The sequence below is a fragment of the Caretta caretta genome, chromosome 3 (assembly GCF_965140235.1).
Source record: "Caretta caretta isolate rCarCar2 chromosome 3, rCarCar1.hap1, whole genome shotgun sequence".
In the NCBI taxonomy this organism is placed as follows: Eukaryota; Metazoa; Chordata; order Testudines; family Cheloniidae; genus Caretta; species Caretta caretta.
Window position 1 is genome coordinate 155980598 of NC_134208.1, and position 22795 is coordinate 156003392.

At 43.2% G+C, this 22795-nt stretch overlaps 1 protein-coding gene across 1 annotated transcript in view; it reads left to right on the forward strand.

Moving 5' to 3' along the window:
• TOGARAM2 (TOG array regulator of axonemal microtubules 2) overlaps positions 1–20723 on the forward strand; it is a 76460-nt gene extending 55737 nt beyond the window's left edge. The window contains 8 exon segments of the mRNA XM_048843421.2: positions 482–717; positions 1925–2083; positions 3100–3217; positions 4142–4245; positions 5013–5211; positions 6572–6788; positions 15839–15925; positions 18422–20723. Of these exon segments, the coding sequence (XP_048699378.2) occupies positions 482–717; positions 1925–2083; positions 3100–3217; positions 4142–4245; positions 5013–5211; positions 6572–6788; positions 15839–15925; positions 18422–18672 (1371 nt within the window). The 3' untranslated portion in view covers positions 18673–20723.
• Positions 20724–22795: the final 2072 nt, after the last annotated feature.

Below are 22795 nucleotides of genomic sequence, written 5' to 3' on the forward strand. Positions count from 1 at the left end.
GAGCACCTGGATGCCCACTGACTTCAGAGGGAATTAAGGGTGCTCAGCATCTTGCAAGATCAGAACTTTATGAAGCTCATTTCTCCAAAGTGCTTTACCAATCCTAATGAATCCTCAAAACACGCCTGAGGGAAAAAGGGGTGGAGAGAGGGAGGGATTATTTTCTCCATTATGCAGATTGAGAAACCAAAGCAGAGACGTTAAGGGCTCAATACTGCCTTCTGTTGTGCTGAATGTTCCTTACTCCACAAGCAGTTCCATTGAATCAGGCCTTAAGTGATTTGCTCAAACCCACAGAAGGAGCTGGTGTCAGAGCCAGGGGTAGTTCTTTGCTTCCAGTCATATGCTTAGACCAATAGACTACATTTCACCTTTGATGTGGTATAAAAATCTGGTTTCCCCTTGGCCCCCTAGATACATGCAGGTGGATCTTCTTTCTAAGCTGACTCCTGTGTCCTACTCATAACTCTTCCTCCTCCAGGTTAGCAACCTCCGCTCAAAGGTGTCTCGCTTTGCTATTAGCACCCTTGGCGAGCTCTTCAGGACCATGAAGAAGCAGATGGACCAGGAGGTTGAGGAGATTGCCCGGGTCCTGCTCCACAAGACAGGGGATTCCAGCGAGTTCATTCAGAAAGCAGCTGATCAATCCCTGGGCATCATGGTGCGGAGTGTGACTCCCATGCGAGCAATGGCTGCCCTCATGGCTGGTGGAGTAAAGTATGTGACTCTTCCCTTGTCTGAGCTCTGCAATCTGACTACTTGCTTTGTGGGGAACGAGAATGGTGAAGAAGGAATTCCTTCTGCTCTGTGGTATTTCACTGCCGCTACCCATTTACATCTCCAATTATCAGGTCACCACATTGTGATGACCTACCTTCTAGCACAGTCCATCAACATTGCCCAGATGCTGTGGTGATGGGGATGTGATAGATCAGTGCAGAGCCCTGTGATGTGCTCCCTCCACTCTCCAGGTGGTGGGACCACAGCAGTTCTGGTGTGTGGCCAAAACCAAGTCTCCTGCTTAATGACCATAGAGCACTAATCATGGGGCCACTGGGACAAACCACACATCATCAGGGCATTATTAACAAGAGAAGCAGGGACCAGACATATGTATGGCTAGAGTGTACCCACAGGAGAAACTGCATGGTTTGGCAGGGACCTGCCACACAGGGTCAATTCCTGAGAGTCTCCCATCATTGCCTTTAAAAACTTCACTTTCAGTTCAAAATGCACAGCTGAACATCACCAAAATGCCAGCTTCAGTTCAGTGTGGCATATTTTCTTGGTCTTGAGATACAGACTTTTGTGGGAACCACTAAGCTGGCACCACTTCAAGGTGATGGTACCATACCTGGTGCTTTCAAACAGGTGCTATTCATTCCAGTAAATGAAGGTCTGGCTAAAACTGTTGGTGAGATACATGTCTGTATACCTTCTGCAGCCCTGAAAACATTAAAACACCAAATGCTCTAGGCATATCCAGGCAGAGGCTGTGTTGATGAATATACTATAGCACTGTCCCTCATTGTGGTTTTATGTCTCTGACCATTCAATGGGCTTCTGGATATGAAAAAATTAGTGAACTAAGTCTAAATGCTAGTGCACCAATATCTGTGTCAGAAAGGCATAATTGCCCCTCCTCTCCCTTTCTGGGTTAGTAATCTCAGCAGGAACCCCAAGGACCAAATGTGCCATGGAGACTTAATTCCCCTCTCATCCTTATAGGTGGTCCCTCTGTAACATAGTGGTTCTGTGTTTATAAATGGATACTGTGATCACTAATAGCAGGGTCCAAAGAGAGGATAAGAGACCTGCTACTACCAACAATTAAGGAGCTCTCTCTTGGTCAAGTGGCAGAGGCCTGTGGTTTTGGAGATGAAGGGCCACATAGACATGTACTGGTTTGATGTCTTGTCTTCAGCCATCGTAACCCCCCCGTTCGAAAGTGCGCCGCTGAACACTTATTGACTGTCATGGAACAGATTGGGGCCGAGAAACTTCTGTCAGGTACCAGAGACAACACAGAACTACTGGTCCAGACTCTGGTGAAGCTTGCTCAGGACTGCAATCAAGACACTAGGTAATGATGTTCCGTTCACCGCCAAGATGCAGTAACCTTTTGTGATCAGTAGCTGGCAAATAACAAACCATGACAATACAAACTAAAGTAAAACAAACATAAGGAAAACAATGTAAAATAAGCATAAGGAAAGCATCCTTCCCAGCGTGTATATTGTTGGCTAAGGAAAGGTGCAGGATCCAGCTCGTATGGGGGTTATCAAGTAATAAAGATCCATTCAAGCATTTACATTGCATGAGGCATCCTTTATTCGAAAGGAATGCAATAGGACTAGTCCACCAATCAGTTTCATTTGGCTCCAATATGCACGTATGACTTTCTTGGGTATCTTTTGGGTGTTATGTAAAACTGAATCCCTGGCCACTTATGGTCATTGAAAGATCCCAGAGCATTTTTGTAAGATTAGGAGTGCTAGCACCCACTATCCTGGTCAAATTCTGGTGGTATTGAATCAATGCATATTGCCTCCCTAAAGTCCCCTTGCAGTTTCTATTGGCTGTGATATTTATCACCTTCCACCCTAAACTATTGTGTGCTGTTGAACAGTTTCCATGTTCTACCACAATGGTAGCTGCTCTTTGGTCATGAAAAACCCTCCTCTGCAATAATTTGTTAAAGCAGGTTAGACTCTTGCAAAATGAAAGCCTTTTTAAGGAACTAACTTGTTATGACCATTACACATCCTCATCAAAGGAAAATAGATTCCTTAATTATTTAGTAGATCTCCATAGAGTGAGAGGATATTTCCTCATTGCTCTGCTGCTCCATGACCTATTGTATGCAGCAGGCCATATTGTATAGTCATGACAATTTGAGGTAAATCTTATTCTTTATTTATATCTCTTCCGAGGGGATTAAAAGTCCTTACAAAGTGCCACCAGCTTGTACTGAACATGGAGAGCATAAAATTTCAGTTTCTTTTTGTAATCCCTATCTGCCTCCTGGATAGATAAATGAAATGGTGATATTTTGAGATAAAATGTTCCTTCATTAATTTCACCCCCTCCCCATGCTAGGTTTTACGGCCGGAAGATGCTGAATGTGCTGATGCCTCATCCGAAATTCGATGGGTATTTGAAACAGTCTCTCCCATCACATAATTTGCGGGATGTTATGGCAACAATAAAGCAGAAAGTAAGTGCTTAGTAGGAGGTATATCTCCTGTTTATATGTACTGAAAGAGCCTATACATGATCATGTACAACCTCTCTCTCTCTCTCTGGCTCTTCTGGTTCATGGAAAGGAACTGCAGATCCTGACCCAGTTTATCAGCTGGCAGTGAGGGAGGTAAAGTAGGTGGAATTATGGACACAAATAAGAAAAGAAAGTAGAAGAAAATGGTCTCCCTCACAGTCAGAAAGAAAAAGAGGGCAGGGGTGGGAGTAGTTCTCTTGAAAGTGTCAAACCTCTTTAATAGATAGGGAAGGAGATGTCCCTGGAAGATTTCCTAGAATAAGAGAGATGTGTCGCTGTCTTAATCGGAGCACATACCTACTCCAGTCAAAAAATACTAGCTCTGCACTCATGTGCTGTGGAACGAGAAAGTGCTCCAAGAATCCCTATAGCCAGTAGAAAATCATCCTGATGAGCATGGGCTTTGTATTCATTTCTCTTCTAGAGAAGAACATGGGTTTGTCGAGGAGTTGGAAGAATGCCTCAGGTGGTATTCTCCCAGTATTCTGTAGGCCAACGGTACCTTTAGAACTACTAAGGGGGTCCAGCAGTTTCCAGAGTTTCCTGCTCTTCAGCAGGCATCAGTTTGTGACTAGTTTTGCATGTGACCAGATCTAACTGACTGTCATAGGGTTTTATACTGCTGCCCATCACTGTAGCAGCTGAATGTCTCTCAGCTTGATTAGGATGGCAATGGTGAAGTCTCCAGTGGATTTCAGGGCATCTCTGGCTCTTCTCCCTGTTTGGGCTATAAAATTCTCTACACTCCCATCTGAAGAACACGGATCCTGGTTCTAAGCTGTGGTTTACACTGACTGTCATAAGAAATCATTTCCCATCTTCTCTCGCTTTTTATAGATGCATTTTTTATATATATATATATAGGGGATGGAAGACAATGTATCTGAACATCCTTCTGCCAAAGGCCGCAGGGAGTCTAGGAACAGCAGCTTGACTACTTCCCAGGACAGTCTGCCTTCCAATGAAGGGTACTGAACATTTCTTTGTTACCATTTCATTATCTTTGAGGATGATGTGCATGATGGAGTTTTCAGCCTTATTCATCAATAAACTATCTCTAGTCTAGTCTGAATTTTTTGTAGCTATTTATAAGGATCAGATCCAAAGAGAACATTCCGGAGTCAGGTGGCTGCTGCTAGTCCTGTGGCAATGCTGCACCTGCTGTACTGGGGATCAGTGTTCAAGACAGGAACTTGGTCCTTTGTGCCCAGGGCTGGCAGTGGAGCCACCAGTGTTTTTTTTTCTTTTGATAACCCAATGGATTTGTTCCACTGGGTTCAACGATGGTAAGAAGAAAGAGAGCATAAGCCTCACCATTGTGTTTAGAATTTTTCCCAGGTACGTGCTGGAATTAATGAGCCCGACTTATAAGGGCCTAGTCCCCAGCCCATTAAAATCAATAGGAATCTTTCCATTAACTCGGTGGACTTTGTATCAAGCCCTGAGCGAGGAATGGTCTGAGCACAGGACTGGGAGCCAGCACTGCTGGCTTCTGTTCCCAGCTTTGCTACTGATTCTCTGGGTGGCCTTGGGTAGATCACTTTAACCCCCCTTTGCTTCACTTTCCTAATTATAAACTGGAGGTAATGTTAACTAGATGTTGCTTCCTGTAACAACAATAAGCTCTGAGGCTGAGTTATTAGAGCAGGAAGCACCCTGAGACTGTGTTTGTCATTGTTATACTGAAAACGTTGTTACCCAAAGGTGACATTTAGTTTTTCTGTCCCAACACCAGGTCCAGATCAGACACCCTAGCACCAGCACAACCAGTGGTTCGTCGCTCATCTCTCCGTAGTGTGGAAGCGATGGAGCAACTCAAGGAGTTGAACAAACTCCTGATGGCCAAGGAGTTTCAGACACGAATGGAGGGAGTGACGCTGCTGGTGGAGCACTGCAGGAACAACCCCCAGTTTGTCTCCGCAAACATCGTCCAGGTCTCAAGAGCCTTTTCTCTTGTTCCCTTTCCCCATGTACCCTGCCCAGGCTGCCCCCAGTACAATCAATTCCAATCCAATTCACTCTCCATCCAATTAATTCAGGCAAGGCTGGCACACCCTTACTCAATACAGTTAATTCAGCCCCTGCCTCCAATACAGTTAATTTAAGCCTGGCCCTATCTTTCTGCAAGGTTCCACTGCTGCTGCCCCCAAGAAGGTCTTTGCAGCTGCTGCTGCTTATGGCCCTGCTGCTTTCTGCCTTCTCCTCCCCTCCAAAGAGCCAGTGAGAGGGAGCCCAGCTGTCCAGAGCTGCTCACTGTTTTCCAGGAGCCGAGTGGGGAGGTTGGAAGGAGTAGGGTGGGCTGCTACATTTTTTCGTAAGAGAGGGCTGGGAGATGGGTGTGGGACCTCCTAGCCATGAAGAGCCCACCTCCAGCTTTGTGCCCTCCCTTCCTCTTCGGTGGATAATGTAGTGGCTCAGCCTGATCACTTCCTCCTCACCTCTCCTCTACCTGAAAAAAACAGTCAGCTCCTGGGCTCCCATACTGGGACCCTCTCTCTGCCTCTTGAAGGGAAGGGGCACGGGGCTCAGAGCTGGAAGAGGAGGGTCTCCTCTCCTCTTCTGCCACCCCCACAGGGAGCTGCTGCTGCTCTCTGTCCCAGGGATCACTGCCTGAGCATGTGGTGGCAGCAGGACAGGGAGTCAGAATCTGCTCTAATGAGGAGTGCATGATGCATTACACCTGGGAGGCCAGCCTGTTAGAGAGACTGATCAGACCCTGAACCACTTCTCAGACCCCTGCACTCCACCAACCCCAGGTTTTGTGAGGGTTGGATAAAACGAGACTTGGATCAGAACCAATCCTAGTTTGGTAAAGCCAAAGCTACCCCCAATTTGCCTCAGCTGTCTTCCCAAACGCTGTTGTTAACTGGTAATTGTGATTCTTCTACCCAAGCACTGAAATGACTCAAAGAAAGGCATATGTGGGGACCTTAAAGAGGTTGGCTGGCTCCCTTCAGTAAAAGGATTTCTGAACTTTATTGAGGAGAGATAAGTATTTTTATCCCTCCCAGCCAACCCCAACTCAAATCCCCTTTCCCTAACACATTGGAAAATGAGAAGCTATTAAAGAAAGTAGAACCTGATTCTGCAAACAGTACTGTGCATAAGTGCTTACTATTGTGAGCAGTGCATGGAAGTCCGTGAGACTTCTCGCAGTAGTAAGTGCTGACTTGGAATGAAGTGTTGGCAGGATCTGGCCCATTTTTTCTGCTTGCTGGAAGCCTCTGTTTCTACATTCCCTGCCAGCCCCAACAGTGCTGTACATCCTGATTTTGCTTTTTTATTTTTGAACAGATTTTTGATACTTTTTCCCTGAGACTTCAGGACTCCAACAAGAAAGTGAACCAGCATGCGCTAGAGTCAGCTGCCACCATGATCCCTATCCTCAAAGAGGGCTTACACTCAGTCGTGGTCTCCATGGTGACGGTTGTCACGGATAACTTGAACTCTAAGAATTCTGGGATTTATACTGCAGCAGTGAAGGTGTTGGACACAATGATCGCTAATCTAGGTAATATTTACTACTTCCTGTTCCTACCGTGGGTATCCCATTGTGTGATACGTGTACAATTGCTGTTGCTCCATCTTGGAGTCAGTAAGCCACTTCTGGGCCTCAGATCAAACATTTCAGAGTAGTCCCTTAATTACCTCACTTGGCTGATGAACTCCACTCTGGTTTGAGAGAATGCACAGCGGCTGTAGGGCTGTCCGTTAGCCTAGCAGCTTACGTGTCCTGACTGAATTCTTCTAAATGGCTCTATAGATGGATGCTGTTTTTCACCAAAAACATGCATCTGGCTGCATTTCAGTGATTCTTCTCTCTTCTGTTTATGTTCTTAACCATACTCACACTCACAACCATAAACCACACTCACAATCATAACATCTGAGCTCTTTCCAGAAGTGCATGAAGTGATATGACTAACATCTATCATGTCTGCTTCTTTCCTTCTCCCCAGTGAGAAACTGTATAGGGATTTTTATTTTTATTTCATGTAATGTATTACATGTCTGCTGTGCTATGTCTATATTACCTCAGGCAAGATCAGAGAAGTATGTCTTGTGCTTGGAGTGGAAGACGGTGTGGTTTGTGGTGATTCTTAGTTTCTGCCTGACTTTGTTCCACTGTCTTGGAGCAGGCCCTGGGAAAGCTCCATCCTCTGTACTGGTGAGCTTTCCCCTTGCAGTGGACAGTTCAGCTGTACCTGAGGGTGGGAGTCCTGGAGTGGGGTCCTCCTCCCAGAATTTTATATGCTCTTTTAAGGTGTCCTAGGCCCACACCATTGAGTTAAAGATCAGGACTGAGATCTTGAGTTTGACATGTTACTGTATTTTGCAGCAAGCCAGCACAGTACACAGAGATGGATGCCTGGCACAGATTGTGTCTGGTCCTGCATGTGTGTACAAGAGTGGGGTGCATCTTTTGTGCATCTGTACAGGGTCCAAGCACAAGCCCCCTCTTCAAGTGCAAAGACCAGAGGTCTCTAGTGTAATCAGCAGTGCTAGAAACCCAAAACGGGATGGGCAGGACGTGAGGCCATGACACAAGCCCCTTCCCCACCAGTTAGTTAAGCTGGCCTATTGCACGGGGATGCAGAGTGCACTTTACAACTTCCGAAGTTGCTCTAGCATTCCCAGCGATATTGCACCTGCCTCACTTTCATTTCCTCCAGGTGCTCCTGCTGGGGTGGTGCACCTCCACACTGCCCCTTACAGCACTCTTAAAGCCACAACGTGCCCCGTAGCTTGGAAAGTGCTGTGAGATCCCTGTACACGAATAAAGCCCTCACCCTATATACATGTAAATTGGTGTCGTTGTTGTTCTACATATTAACCTCTGAGTGTTGAGTTTTTGGGCCATGCATTGGGACTCATTCTCTTGCACTCTCCCTCTCACAACTGATCTCAGATGCGCAGCCAGTATGTTCATCTTAGACAAAGACAAACATCCATCTCATGCTGTCTCCCACCCACCACAGTTCTCAATCTGCCATGGTCCTAATTTTGGGATGAAAACCCAAAATGAAGGAGGAACAAAAGGAAAAACAGTAATATGGAATAATGTTTTAAAATGCTGTAAGATTAACTTTTCACCCTCTCAGCTAATATTTTCTCTCATCTCGGTTTTATAAGTCAGTGTTTCCTGATATTAATTATTCACAACAATAAATGTGAGCATGGAGGTCTGGATATCTGTTGGGGATGGGATATGGAGTTTTTGCCTCTAGGATACTAGTTCAAGTCAAGCCTGAGTCAGTAGTGAGTGAAAGTTGTTACTGTCAGATGGCTGCCTGATTGTCTGGACTGATTTGGCCAGTCTTACCCATTTGCCAGTGGATAGGTGTTTACATCACATTTGGCTTCACTGCTGGTAATTTCATTAGGGAGGGTTAAGACTGAGAGCTGGTGTACACTAGAAAATTAGATTGACCCAGCTTTGTCGCTCAGGGATGTGAAAAATCCACACCCCTGAGCAACGCAGTTATACTGACCTAACCCCTGGTGTAGACAGTGCTAGGTCGACAGAAGAGTTTCTCCTACTGACATAGCTACTGCCTGTTATGGACGTGGATCTTGTCAAGTGTAGAGCAGACCTGCCTGTAGTTAAGCAGACCTGAATCCCCATGTAAACCGTGCTAGGTCAACAGAAGAATTCTTCCATTGACTTGAGCTACCCTCTCTGAAGCAGGAGGATTTACTACAATAAGAGTACCCCTCATAGACTGAATGGGCCATAGAGACTGAATTACCCTCTCAACCGTCTGAGTTAGGGTTGAGACACCTTGCCAGTGGATGGGGGTGGGTTGGGATGACGTTTGTGCTAGCACTGTTTTTGTTGTGCCTGTTCTGTCAACAGAGGCTTTCAGTCTCCAAGTTTGTCACTATGGCATATTATTACCAGCACTAAATTCTCACATGAAAATAAATAAAATATGAGATCAGAGCAGATGTGTGTGTGATAAGAGACGAGTTTGGGTCTGAACTGAGGGATGCCCCTTGTAATGAGGGTCACTAAGAGTTTTATACATTAAAAATCAAGCTGTTTTCCTTCTGCAGAGGCACAGTCTTATACCCTGTACAGGACTCATCTTCACACCTTGGTGGACTGCAGTTTGAGTGAGCTAGGTTTGCAAATCACTCACTAGGTGATGTTCAGAGGTGCTAAGCACCCATATTTTCCATTGACTTCAACTGGAGTTATGGGTGCTCAGCTCTTCTAAAAATGAGGCCCTTAGGCACAGATCCTCAAAGGTATTTAGTCACCAGCTTCCTAGAAGGAAAAAGGTCAGAGTGGCAAAGTTTGAATCTGCATCCAAATTTCCCCAACATGTTAGAATTAATTGGATCTGGACTCTTAGTTTGGTTTGTTATAAAAATGGGGTTGAGCAGTAAAACCTGGTACTGAACATCCCTAGAGTGTAGGGACAAAGGGGTGCATGGATTTTGAGGTTATTTCTGGCCCATCTTGGCTTCCCAGGCAAGTTGCTTTGATGTTGATGTGAAGGGGACCTTGACCCAGCAGAGATTCTGCTGCACCGCCTCCTAGGAAGCCCTAAATTATGGGCCTTGACTGGTTCCTTCTCCTCTCTTCAGTTCATAAATATCTTCAACCCTTTCTCTTCTTTTTTTAATCTGAAATTTATGATTTGCCAAGTTCCTTACTAGAACAAACAAGTATAAATTCAGACCTAAATGATGGCTTGTTCCAAATGTTGTTCTGTATAGGGCGAGATTACTATTGCCAATAACTACATAACCAAGGCCTGTTGTAAATTCCCTTGCCATACAGATTTATTTCAGCTATAGAAATACTGCACTGGGTGAATATGCCTGAAATATTTAGCATGTTCAAGAGGCAGGCCTTAGAATGGAATTATTAACTCTCTTTGCACCAGCGATCCAGAGCTCTTGTATAGCTATTAGGATTTGCTCACTGCTTGCCTGTCGCTGTTCCTTTGTGCATGGAAATTGTTTTTAAACCATAAGGACAAGATTGTGTCTGAGTGTAAAGCAGAGAGAATTGTGTGAGGTCAGCACCACTGTGTTCTGGGCTCTCCACAGTAGGTGGTGGACCTAGACCCCCTCTCCACACCAGCCAGCAGAATTGAGGTGAGCATATACCTCACTCTTGTCTTGCGGTATCCAGCAGCCATGATCCCTGTTGGTCTTGTGTCAAGTTTAAGCATGTTGTCTCTAGGAGCTTCTCCTCTCCCCCCGCGCACCCCAGGCTATGTCTTAAATGCAACACTATAACCTGTAAGCACTGGCAAGTGTCAGTACTGGAGCTGTGCAATACACATTTGTCTATGTTCATGTAGGTTTCAACTAGAGATGGGTTCAAGCTGCAAAGTTTTTAGTATTTTAGATCCAGGGTTTCGGTTCTGCCCATCATAAAGATATGAGCTATTTGCAAAATTCAGATCCGGAACTGAATCTTATACACCCCAAAATTCAAGGATCGGGGTTTTGATTGGGATTAGGGCTGTCAAACAATTAAAAAAATTAATTGTGATTAATTTTTTTAATTTACATTTGAAAATGTATTGATTTCAACTACGATACAGAATACAAAGCGTACAATGTTCACTTTATATATATTTTTAATTACAAGTATTTGTATTGTAAAAAAACAAAAGAAATAGTATTTTTCAATTCACCTAATACAAGTACAGTAGCGCAATCTCTTTATCACAAAAGTTGAACTTACAAATTTAGAATTATTTACAAAAAACCTGCATTCAAAAATAAAATAATGTAAAATTTTAGAGCCTGCAAGTCCACTCAATCCTACTTCTTGTTCAGCCAGTCGCTCAGACAAAGAAGTTTGTTTACATTTGCAGGAGATAATGCTGCCCGCTTCTTGTTTACCATGTCACCTGAAAGCGAGAACAGGCGTTCACATGGCACTGTTGTAGCCAGCGTTGCAAGATATTTACATGCCAGATGTGCTAAAGATTCATATGTCACTTCATGCTTCAACCACCATTCCAGGCTACATGCGTCCATGCTGGTGATGGGTTCTGCTCTATAACAATCCAAAGCAGTGTGGACCGACACATGTTCATTTTCATTATCTGAGTCAGATGCCACCAGCAGAAGGTTGATTTTCTTTTTTGGTGGTTCAGGTTCTGTAGTTTCTGCATCAGAGTGTTGGTCTCTTAAGACTTCTGAAAGCATGCTCCACACCTCATCCCTTTAGATATTGGAAGGCACTTCAGAGTCTTAAACCTTGGGTCGAGTGCTGGAGCTATCTTTAGAAATCTCACATTGGTACCTTCTTTGCGTTTTGTGAAATCTGCAATGAAAGTGTTCTTAAAATGAACAACATGTAGTGGACCATAATCCGAGACTGCTATAATATGAAATATATGGCAGAATGCAGGTATAACAGAGCAGGGGACATATAATTCTCTCCCAAGGAGTTCAGTCACAAATTTAATTTAATGCATTATTTTTTAACGAGCATCATTAGCATGGAAACATGTCCTCTGGAATGGTGGCCGAAGCATGAGGGGCATACGAATGATTAGCATAGCTGTCACCTACATACCTTTAAGTGCCAGCTACAAAAGTGCCATGCAAATGCCTGTTCTCACTTTCAGGTGACATTGTAAACAAGAAACGAGCAGCATTATCGCCTGTAAATGTAAACAAACTTGTTTATCTTAGCAATTGGCTGAACAAGAAGTAGGACTGAATGGACTTGGCTCAAAAGTTTTACATTATTTTGTTTCTTGAGTGCATTTATGTAACAAAAAAAATCTACATTTGTAGGTTGCACTTTCACGACAAAGAGATTGCACTACAGTATTTGTATGAGCTGAATTGAAAAATGTGTTTTTGATTACAAATATTTGCACTGTAAAAATGATAATCAAAAATAAAAGGAGTACTTGTGGCACCTTAGAGACTAACCAATTTATTTGAGCATAAGCTTTCGTGAGCTACAGCTCACTTCATCGGATGAAGCTCCATTGAAGATCCGATGAAGTGAGCTGTAGCTCAGGAAAGCTTATGCTCAAATAAATTGGTTAGTCTCTAAGGTGCCACAAGTACTCCTTTTCTTTTTGCGAATACAGACTAACACGGCTGTTACTCTGAAACCAATAAAAAATAATATACACTTTGATTTCAATTATAACACAGAATACAATATATATGAAAATGTAGAAAAACATCCAAAATATTAATACATTTCAATTGGTATTCTAGTGTTTAACAGGGCAATTAAAACAGTGATTAATTGCAATTAATATTTTTAATCGCAATTAATTTTTTTTAGTTAATCGCGTGAGTTAACTGCAATTAATCGACAGCCCTAATTGGGATTGTGGTGGCAAACCCTGTAGGGTGAATCAGGCCCCTTGTCTTTAAATATTGTCATCTTCACAGTTAAAAAATCGTGCTTTACAACTTTCGTAGCTTACAGGAGGTAAGTTGTGTGCATGCCCCAATCACGCTGCTAACTCCTATATCTTGGACCCTAGATGCAGTTGGGAAACTCTGGTTGTTCACAGGCATCAAAATATGAATTTTAGACAGAATTTTCCCATCTATCACCTTTGATGATCCTGGTAGCAATGCAAAGTGCTTACAAAATTGCTCAGTTGCCTATCGTAAAATCATTGCTCTTGAGACCAAAAATCCACCTGGAAACAAACTGAATTGGCTCTGAATAATCCCCAGCACCATTTATCTACCTTTACTTTGACATCTAGCTTGGAGAGTCCCCAGTTTTTGTCTGAAGGCCATAAATGGCCCTGTACCTTTTCCTGTCTATTATCAGTGAACAGAACACAACATTCATCACCATTTAAAGACCCAGCATGATAGGTTGGGGGCTAATCAGGCCTTTATGGTGATGGGGCCTAGAAAATGGAATTTGATCTTCCCTGGCGTCCATCTCTCCCCACTTTTACAACACTTTAAACCTTTCTATTCCAGAGGATTTTTTTGTGTGTTTGTTTTTTAATTTGATCCCCACTTTGTCCTGTAACCAAGAGACTGTTTTTCCTTATACATGCATTCCGATAGTGCTTAGATATGCTCCAGATGAACTCAGGGCCCCGTTGTATTAGGTGCTGTGCAAACATAGCTAGAGACAGTCCCTGTCCCAAAAAGCTTACAGTATAAATAGACAAGACAGACAAACGGTGAGAGAAAGGGAGTATCATTATCTTCATTTTACAGGTGGGCAACCGAGGGCCTTTCTACACACCAGAATGCCCTGATTTAACTAAATCGGGTTCTAAATCGATGGAGTCAAACTGGGACAATTCCTTGGTGTGGACACTTAAATCGGTTTGAGTGGCTAACATTGATTTGGGCTTATTTCACTTTGTTACAGGACATTGAACTGGGGGAGAATTTCAAAGGCACAAATGACAGGTGACTAATTCCCATAGGAATTGCCCTCCCAAAGGAGGTCAATGGGAGTTGGGAGCCTAACTCTTCTCTGTGCCTTTGAAAACCTCATTCTAGATGGACCACTGGTCTGATCTGGTGTGGAAAGTCCAGTATATACCTATGATTTTTTTTAACCCCCTTGGCTGGTTTTACTTGTTAAGCTTTTACAGGGAGGCTTTTATATTTGTAAATGCGTTTTAAGTCATTTTTACTATGCTTTATATAGCGCCTTGAGCCCTTCTGCCAGGATAAATCACAGGGAAGGACTCCTCATTATACCAAAGAGTACTAATAAGCATCGTGTTAATGATATAACATCAGGTGTCCAAGGGAGATTCCTTCTAAGGAGGCTGGCACTGCTGTACTGAAAATGACATGAGAATGCAAAGGATTCATCTCATTGTGTTTACTACTGTGGCTAACACTGAGCTGCCGGTCTTGCAACCAGTAAACCAATCTAGTATTTATTGGACAGAGTCAAAGCTGAGTTACTGAAAATAGCATCACCTACTGCATTGCTTTCTCACTCCCAGCCTCCATTTAAAGGTGCCCTGTGCTGCAGACAGTTCTGAGGTAAAGCTTGTATAAATTGGTTGTTGACTCTTGCAAGCTTGCACTGTTTCAAAATATACAGCCTGTTCCAAATTTTTAATTCAAAAGAGAGCATTGCCTGTATACTGAGCACCTTACAAAATGAAGGGGTCCCAACAATAGTTTTAATGGTGAATGGAAAAGCTTTATTGAGATCAAAACTAATAACTAATAGTTTGCAATGCTAGAACACCTTTCACATCAGGATTTCAAAGCAATTGTTTCAAAGCAGCAACTGACATGTAAACGTCTCTGAGTGGAACGCCGCAACTATTTAACAGCACATATCAATACCACACAACAGTTTAGGGCTGGAAGTGAAGCATCTATTTGGAATTTTTGATGGACAAAATATAATTACCAGTGTTGGAATTTAGCCAGAGCTGCAGTGCCAATTACCCCAACTGTCTGCTTGCAAAAAGTACAGTGTGATCATTAATGACCGCGGTGTTATGTCTCATACAAAAGATGGCACCTAAACAATACTGTGCCCTTAAAACTGTGTTGGGGCTTTGGCTCAGTGCTAGGGTGGCCAGACAGCAAGTGTGAAAAATCGGGACAGGGTGGGGAGTAATAGGCACCTATATAAGACAAGGCCCCAAAAAATCGGGACTGTCCCTATAAAATTGGGACATCTGATCACCCTACTCAGTGCTAGGGTGACCAGCTTTCCCGATTTTATAGGGGCTGTCCCGATTTTGGGGTCTTTTTCTTAAATAAGCTCCTATTACCCCGCACCCCCGTCCCGATTTTTCACACTTGATGTCTGGTCACCCTACTCAGTGCTGATACAGAAGGAAACATGTTACCTACCGACCTATCAGCCTCACTTTCTATGGCATCTAGATATTCCATCGAGGTAGCTCATCCAAATACTACCATTCAAAAACAATTCTGCCTAGCTTGGCAGAACTAACTATTGTCGGTCACTTTGTGCAATAGTTTTAAGACAACAGCCAGGAGTCTACATCAATCACAAGCTGTGGATAAAGAATTAAAAACACATTTGACAACCAAATATTGGGAAATCAGTTCTTTTAACCTCCCTGCCAAGATCTGAGTTATGGGGTCTTTTTTTCTCTCTTTCTGCAATGGCTCTTGATATCACAAGCACCTGAGACAGTTGCAGGTGTCGGTGGTGATCAGATAATTTGTTCTTGCAGAGACAACACAGAATCTTGTGATGAGCTCTTGGCAGGTAAGTGAAGGAGGAACTGATTTTAAATTTGCACAGATGTTCACTGAGTGTAAAAGTTACCTCTCTGCAGAAATACAACACGAGGCCTATGTGCCACTTACATCCCATTTAAACTGTGAGGGACTGATTTAGCTGTAGGGGCTTGGAGTTGTGCTAGCACTCTACACCCTGGTGAATTTCACACATGCTGATGTGGGATCAGGATCTTTTGTTCTGAATTTGAAACCATCCCACGTTAACATCAAGAGAAGATTAAATGTCCCCCATATTCTCTTAAATTTGCTGTATTTTAGAAGGTGCAAATATTTTCTTTGCTTACAAGAAAGAGGAAACAAGGATCATGAATGTCTCTCTGTCCCTTTCAGATAATGCATTGCTTTTACAAGTATTTGCCAGCAGAGTGCATTTCATCAGTGGTCGAGCCATGCAGGACATCACGGAACACCTGTCAGGTAACAAACCGCTCAGCTGAACTGGACTTTTCATGGTTCATTTGGATTAAACTCAAAAAAGACTCTTGGGAAATGACAGATGTGAGGAAATCCCTATGCATTAACAAAGCTATAGCCCGTGGAACAGCAGGGGGCACTGGGTCTGTTCCTGTGCAGTCAATTACACCTGTGTAAAGTGCTTGTAAAATGCTCCTGCTCTGATCTGGTCATGTATTACATATGCTTTGCACAGGTGTAAATGACTACAAGATGCAAGGCAGTGGAGCATTGGGCTTTCAGAGTCTAGTTATGAATCATTGATGGGAGGTCTCAAAATTCTCTCCTAAGAAAGAGAAACTAAAAATATTCCGGCTGCCTCCTGAATGTTTTTGAAAGGGCAGCAGTGTCAGATCACAGCTAGGCCCACAGCTGCTGCTTCCTTAGGCAAATGTCTATCCCTGACAGTCTACGAACACCCACACCCAGCTATGGAACATTTTGTAGTCACTGATATTTTGCTATTCTCGGAGTCTGTTTTGCCTTTCTCACAAAGAGCTCTGGGGGAGGAGTTCTCTTGTGGCAAACATTTTGGGCTAGATCCCACAAAAGCTGGGACTACCAGCATGAGTGCAGACTGTTCATGTGAATAATGGTTGTTGCAAGGATGTACCTTGCTGGAGGTGTGAGCAGGCAATTCCTTCCTGACCCTGCAGGCTATCGGCTTCTACCCAGAAGCATGACATTGCATTTCCATTATTTCAATGTGTGTAAGTATAGTTTTATTTCCACATCAGCTGAATCCTACAAGCTAATAATGCTGCTATTTCTTGACCTATAGTCACAGTTTATGTCCAGTGGCAGCCAAGAAATGGTAAAATTGATCTTCTCAACATACACTGAAAGCAGCCTAATTATAGCCTTGCTTTAATTAGGGCTCAAGCTACTGTTAATTATTCCAGCTTCTTTTAATCCAAGGTTTAATACGGTTTGCTTGTTCATTACGGCTCTCTTAAGGGCATCCATATCCATGGCAAACCTAACAGGGCCTTTAAAGGTAATTTGCATAAAGTAAATCTCTCTACACACAGAATTGAATTCTACAGCAATTTAATCTCTTTTTGCAAATAAAGCATTTAAACATAAATTGGGGCCAGGTTAGAAAGAGCAGATGTTCCCTCTGGGATTTATTGGGAACAGGCAGTTCTCTTTTCTAAACTCCATGGTGGCCACTATATTTAATAGCATCTGTGCTCTAATTATCTCTTGTTTAATGAGGGACTGTAACCCTTTGCTGATTTATTACAGTTGTTTAAGTATTATTTAAGGCTGATTTTTTTAAAAAGTGAATTTTTATGCTGGTGAAAGGTGCCAGACTTATGATGCTGGGAATATGAAATCGCTTTAACCACAGAATAGCAATGTATGCTTCCCTCACACTATCACCAGATAATGTGCCTCAATTTACCTCTATCAGACTGATGAGAATTCAGTCTCCAGGTCATATCAGTTCTTGGCCTCTCTGTGGAAACTGCCAGCAAAGATGCCAGGTAGTGTCAGGTTTTTGTTTGTTTTTAATGTTGCCATCTATCCAATTCGGAAAGTAAATTGAAATCTCATCTCAGGAAGGGTTAAAAGAAAATTGTCTAGTGGTTAGGGCTTTATCCTTGCATTTGGAAGACCTGGGTTTAATTCCCTGTTCCACTACAACCTTTGTGTGATCTGGGGCAAGTCACTTATGCTCTATCTGTGCCTCAGTTTCCTCTCTGTAAAATGGGTATAATAGTACTTTCCTACATCACAGGTGTGTTGTGGGGATAAACCTATTAAAGATTATCAGGCACCCAGACACTGTGATCATGGTGGCTATATTAGTACCTTAGATAGCTAAACATCTTGAAACTTGGAACAGTCATTCATTATGAGTCACTAAGTACAAGAAAAATCTCAAATTAGACCTTCCCATCAGAAGCACCAATAGATCATCCATCTTTCTGATCAGATTTTAGTCCCCTGTAGGCTAGAATTTTGAAGTTTAGAGCAGACATTCATTATGGGCCACTGAGCACAAGGAAACTCCAAATTAGACCTTTGTTTTTTCATCAGAGTTCACCAAAAGGTCAACAGTGTCTCTTATTGGAGTTCAACCATACAAGTGCCCTTTTGAACTATAATCTTGAAATTTGGTACAGCTATTTTAGACAGCTGATTACTGGAAATAGAAATTTGACACTTCTATCATATGTTATCAAAGGTTCATCTGTCCAACAGTTTACAAGAATTATATTAATTACTTCTTTAGGGCTGTCATGTTAAGAATGAGGCCTCTGATTTGGAGAAATTAAGGTAATTTGAGGTCAATAGTTCTATTTAATGGATAATATCATTTCAGTTTGCTTATAGAGAATTTTACCGTTTGCATTCAGATTCCAGACAGAACTCAGAAATAGATTTGAGGAACTAAAAATAAAGATGGGCTTCCACCTTGATTGTTAAGATGCTTTATCTTCTGTCCTGCAGCGCTTGTAGCTTCTGTATACCCTCGGAAACCCCAGGCTGTGGAACGTCACACCCTGCCTGTTCTCTGGTATTTCTTGAACAACATGATCGGAAATGGGGTGTTACCTGGTAGGAGCGGGAATGTCAGGACTGTGGTCTGCAAGCTTGCTAAAAGCCTGTACAAAGAGATGGGACGCAGCCTAGAGGATCATGCTTCCAGCCAACCACAACATGCAATAAAATCCCTCCGGGACCTTTTAGAACTCCAGTGAAGGAGGCCCAGTAGCCTTCAGGACAGTTTACAGTGTGGCACTTGATGGGGTGGATAAATGAAGTGGTGGACATTATACTGGCAATGATTTTATTCTATGTGTTTTTGGAGAAAGGAATAAGTTTATAGATCCAGATGTATATAGTATATTTTGCAGTAGAATTAAACAAATCATGTATTTTTATAAGGTTTTATTTCCTGAACTTTTGTTCCTGAGAGGTTTTACATAGATTTTTTAAAAACAAGAATTATGTATAAATGTTGTGATTTGTAATTGTGTAAAAAAGAAAATAATGTATTTAAACACAGGCACATTTAGGAAGGCAGAGATGGGCCTTAGACACGGGGGGGGGGGGGGGTGGATGAGTGGGCCTCAGAAGCAAGAGTGAGAGGCAAATACTCCAGGCTGAGAAAATAAATTGAGTGAGGAAGAGAGAACTATGCTGCCCCTAGGACACAAAGGGTATGTCTACATTGGAGCTGGGAGATTTGCACTAGTGGGGCTCAAGCTAGCATGCTAAAAATAACAGTGTGGACCCTGCAGCTCAGGCTGGAGCTTGGGATCTGAAGCCTACCTGTCCCTCTAGGCTTGAGAGTCCAAGCTGCTACCCAAGCCACAATGTCAACACTTCTATTTTTAACACACTTGTTAGAGTGTCACTAGCATGAGTTTGCCTACCTGGGCTGAGAGGCTCGCTCTTAGCCATAGTATAGACATACCAATAAGCTTGTGGAAAGGGGGTAAAGGAGAGAGAAAGAGAGAGAGAGGTGGGGCTCTGGAAGCAGAAAGTGACCCGGGTGTATATCCAGATCTGAAAAATTGAGCACTCCTACACACATTCACACAACCTTGAAAGGCAGAGGGAAAGAAAGAAGGAGATATATGGGACCCTGAACACAGGCAGAGTGAGGCACATGGGGCCCATGAGAGCAGATAAATAGAAGGACCTTGAAAATGGGGCCTGGCCCATTAAGTCAGAAGGCCAAAGAGCAGCACAGAAGGACCCAGCCAATGAGGTCCATGAGTCTGAGAATTTTAAATTTCTTTATTTTTTTCATACAAGTTGTCTAACTTGTTGTTGTATTCTGTATTATCTTTCTGTGAATTACCCTTCATCCCCCATCACCGTGGTCTTTTATTACAGTAAAGAATGGGTGAAATGATTCAAACCTTCTGAAGTGTTTTAGATTAACTTAGAACTGCATATGAAATGTAGTGTAAATGTAATGTTCTAGAGCACCAGGAATTCAGAATCTTCTGGAACATTCTAGTGCACTCTCTGAGCCAGGAACCTAGTTCTGAAACATTACGGAGTGCCCTGGAACTGACCACCTTCAGAAATCTTCTAACAGCATCCAGGAATTTAGTATCTTCTGAGGTGTTCTACAGCGCCTTGGAATTTTGGAAGATTGTTCAAAAAGTCAGGTGAAAATGGCATAGGCTTAGTGTGGTGTGTAATTGTTCTTTAGAGAAGGAGCAAGGCACTGCAGAGAACACCAAATGCCAAAATGTTGAACAGAGGCTTCTGTGGGGGAGGGATACTGTTAAAGAATGACCTGAGTTAAATAAGCAAAGCCTGCATTACATTTACTCCTTCAAGCAACTTGAGCTTGTTCACTACGCAGAGCTTATTTTAAAGTTTTGGGGGTTTTTTAGGGGTAGCATCTTCTGAGATCCCCTGTTTCTCCCTCCTTCAAACTCAAAGTGCTCTCTCCTCACAGTTCCCCTCCCTTTAGGCACACCTCCCTCTAGAGCCCTTCACTGCTGAATACATGTTCTTTGTTTTAGCTTCTTCTTCAGCTTCTCTCTAGCCCCTGTGGATATAGTGGGAAGTTTTTGTACTTAAGAGAAAAGAAGCTTTTGTGTATAGCAAAAGAACCCCTTCCCCCCCCCCCAGTCAGTTTTATTTGTTCAGTTGTAGGGTTCATGGAGTCAAATTAAAAGATAATTTATGTAACCAACTCTTAATTTGCTACTGGCCTAGAGTGTTGCTTATGTGTATATTGTTTCACAGGGTTGATGGGAATAAAGTGTTTCCTGTCGGTATGTTGGTTCTGTCTGGTAGGGTTTTTGTGTCAGCTGTTTCACCATATGATGGGAACTGAGAACACAGAATGACCCAGTTTTGCCCCTGCTGACAAGGGGGCTCTGTGCCTTACAGAAGATGGAGCAGGGGTGCTCCCTGGTGAACAGTGGGCTAACTGCAGCTCCGCTTCTCCCTCCTCTTGAACAGGAGAACACGTGGAATACAACTGAAGTGGTTGCTTGGGAAACAGAAGAGACAAAATGCTTTTGGGAAAGTTGGGAATGGGATCCCCACCCAGGATACTAGGACTGGCACAAAGCTAAACGATGTGTTTCCTGTTTCCTTTCTGCATTTGTCAATTTATGCTTATTGTAATTTTATTACAGTAGCACCCCAACTAACATCAGAGGCCTATTGTGCTAGGTACAGCATGAACATGTGACATCCCTGGCTCACAATCTACATAATCAAGACCAAGGGTGGGGGAGTAGGAGGTACAAAGAGGTGAAGTGACTTGCTAGAGGTCAAACATCAGATCAGTGGCCAAACTGGTAACAGAACTGGGATCGCCTGATTCAGTGGCCAGGGGCCAATTCACTAACCCACCCTACCTTTCTTGTTAGAACATTAATCCTTGAGGAGAAGATCCTGCTGATAGCAAGTGCTTTTTCTGCTGAGTCGTTACACCAATTTACAGAACCCTCCCTGGGCTTTAGGGCCAACCTTGAGGCTCTCCCAGTCTATTTCACTGAGGTACATCACAGATGTAATCCACTGTGGCTCCTGGAGGCTAGATGCAGACTGAATGCCCCACTTTCACCACCCTGCTAGTTCAGCAATGGAGTGATGCATTGACAGTGGCCACAGATAGCAACTTACATGCCATCCTGCTAGCCAAAGGTAAGAGCTGTTGTCATGATAAGGGAGTAAAATGGCTCTAAAAAATAGGGTGAGGAAAACTCCAGTACTCCCCTTTGGGTTGGGACCAAGCACAGGGAGGGGCAGGCTAATGTTTAGATGCCAGGGTGGGGATAGAGTTGTCTTGACTCTTTATTTTGTTTGTTTTCTTGTTTGGGGGAGTATTTTACTCTGTAATAGGGATTTGAAAGACAAAGGTGAATGAATTGAAGACTGGGATCAAGGGATGCACAATATAGTAGTACATTGCTAATCCACTGCAAACCTCATCATTCCTCCCAGAAATTGCTACTCTCTCCTTAGCAAACAGCAGCTATTTAGGGCCTGATTTTCAGACAGCTTAGGGTATGCAGTCACATGTCCAGTTTGTGTGCACAGTTACAGTGAAGCTTGTACTATGCAATTAAGGTAGTGGTGCCCAAATCCATCTAACTGCTTATGAGCCCCGTTACCTGATTTGCACATGCAACTGCAGAATCCTCAGTGCATGTGAGATTTCAACAGTAGAACCTGCCAGAGCCAAGGGGACCTTTGGGGAGCGGAGGAGAAGGCAGATAGAGAGCAAAGTGAAGAATTGATAGGGGGAGGGAAATGAGAATAATGTGTCCAGGCTGGGAAGGATGGTGGGGCAGAGACACGCACTTGAGAGGGGAGTAAATATTGAGGATGTGGTTTGGGGACTTGTGAGAACGCTGGGAAAAAGAGGAAAATTTTGAAAGTGTTGAAAGGAGAGAAATGGTAGGTGGGAAATGAGCGGAATGGAGGCTGGTGACCTCAGACAGAACATTTTCATGGCTTATTCAATCCAAATGACGTCTAGAGTGCAGTGAGAGGAGCACAGACGGGCAAGACCTGGGAAGTGGACTTATCTTCCAACTCTGCTGCTGAAGGTGAAGTAGCACCCTGTAAACAACCCCCTGTGCTGCCTCTCTGAAATGCTGCGAGAGCTGGAGCAAATGATTCTGGGGTGCATCGGAATGGGACTGGTTGCAAGTGGCTGAACATGCAGTATCTGTGGAATGGGGTATGTATATAGAATGTACTGGATCTGACTGAAAACCAGCTGTTAGAAACTTGTCTCTCCACTTGGGGGAGAGACTGCATTGAGCGAGCTATTTTCATCCTTGTTATATAATGGCTGGAAATGAAGGTGCTGTTGTCTCTACCAAATTCCTGCCA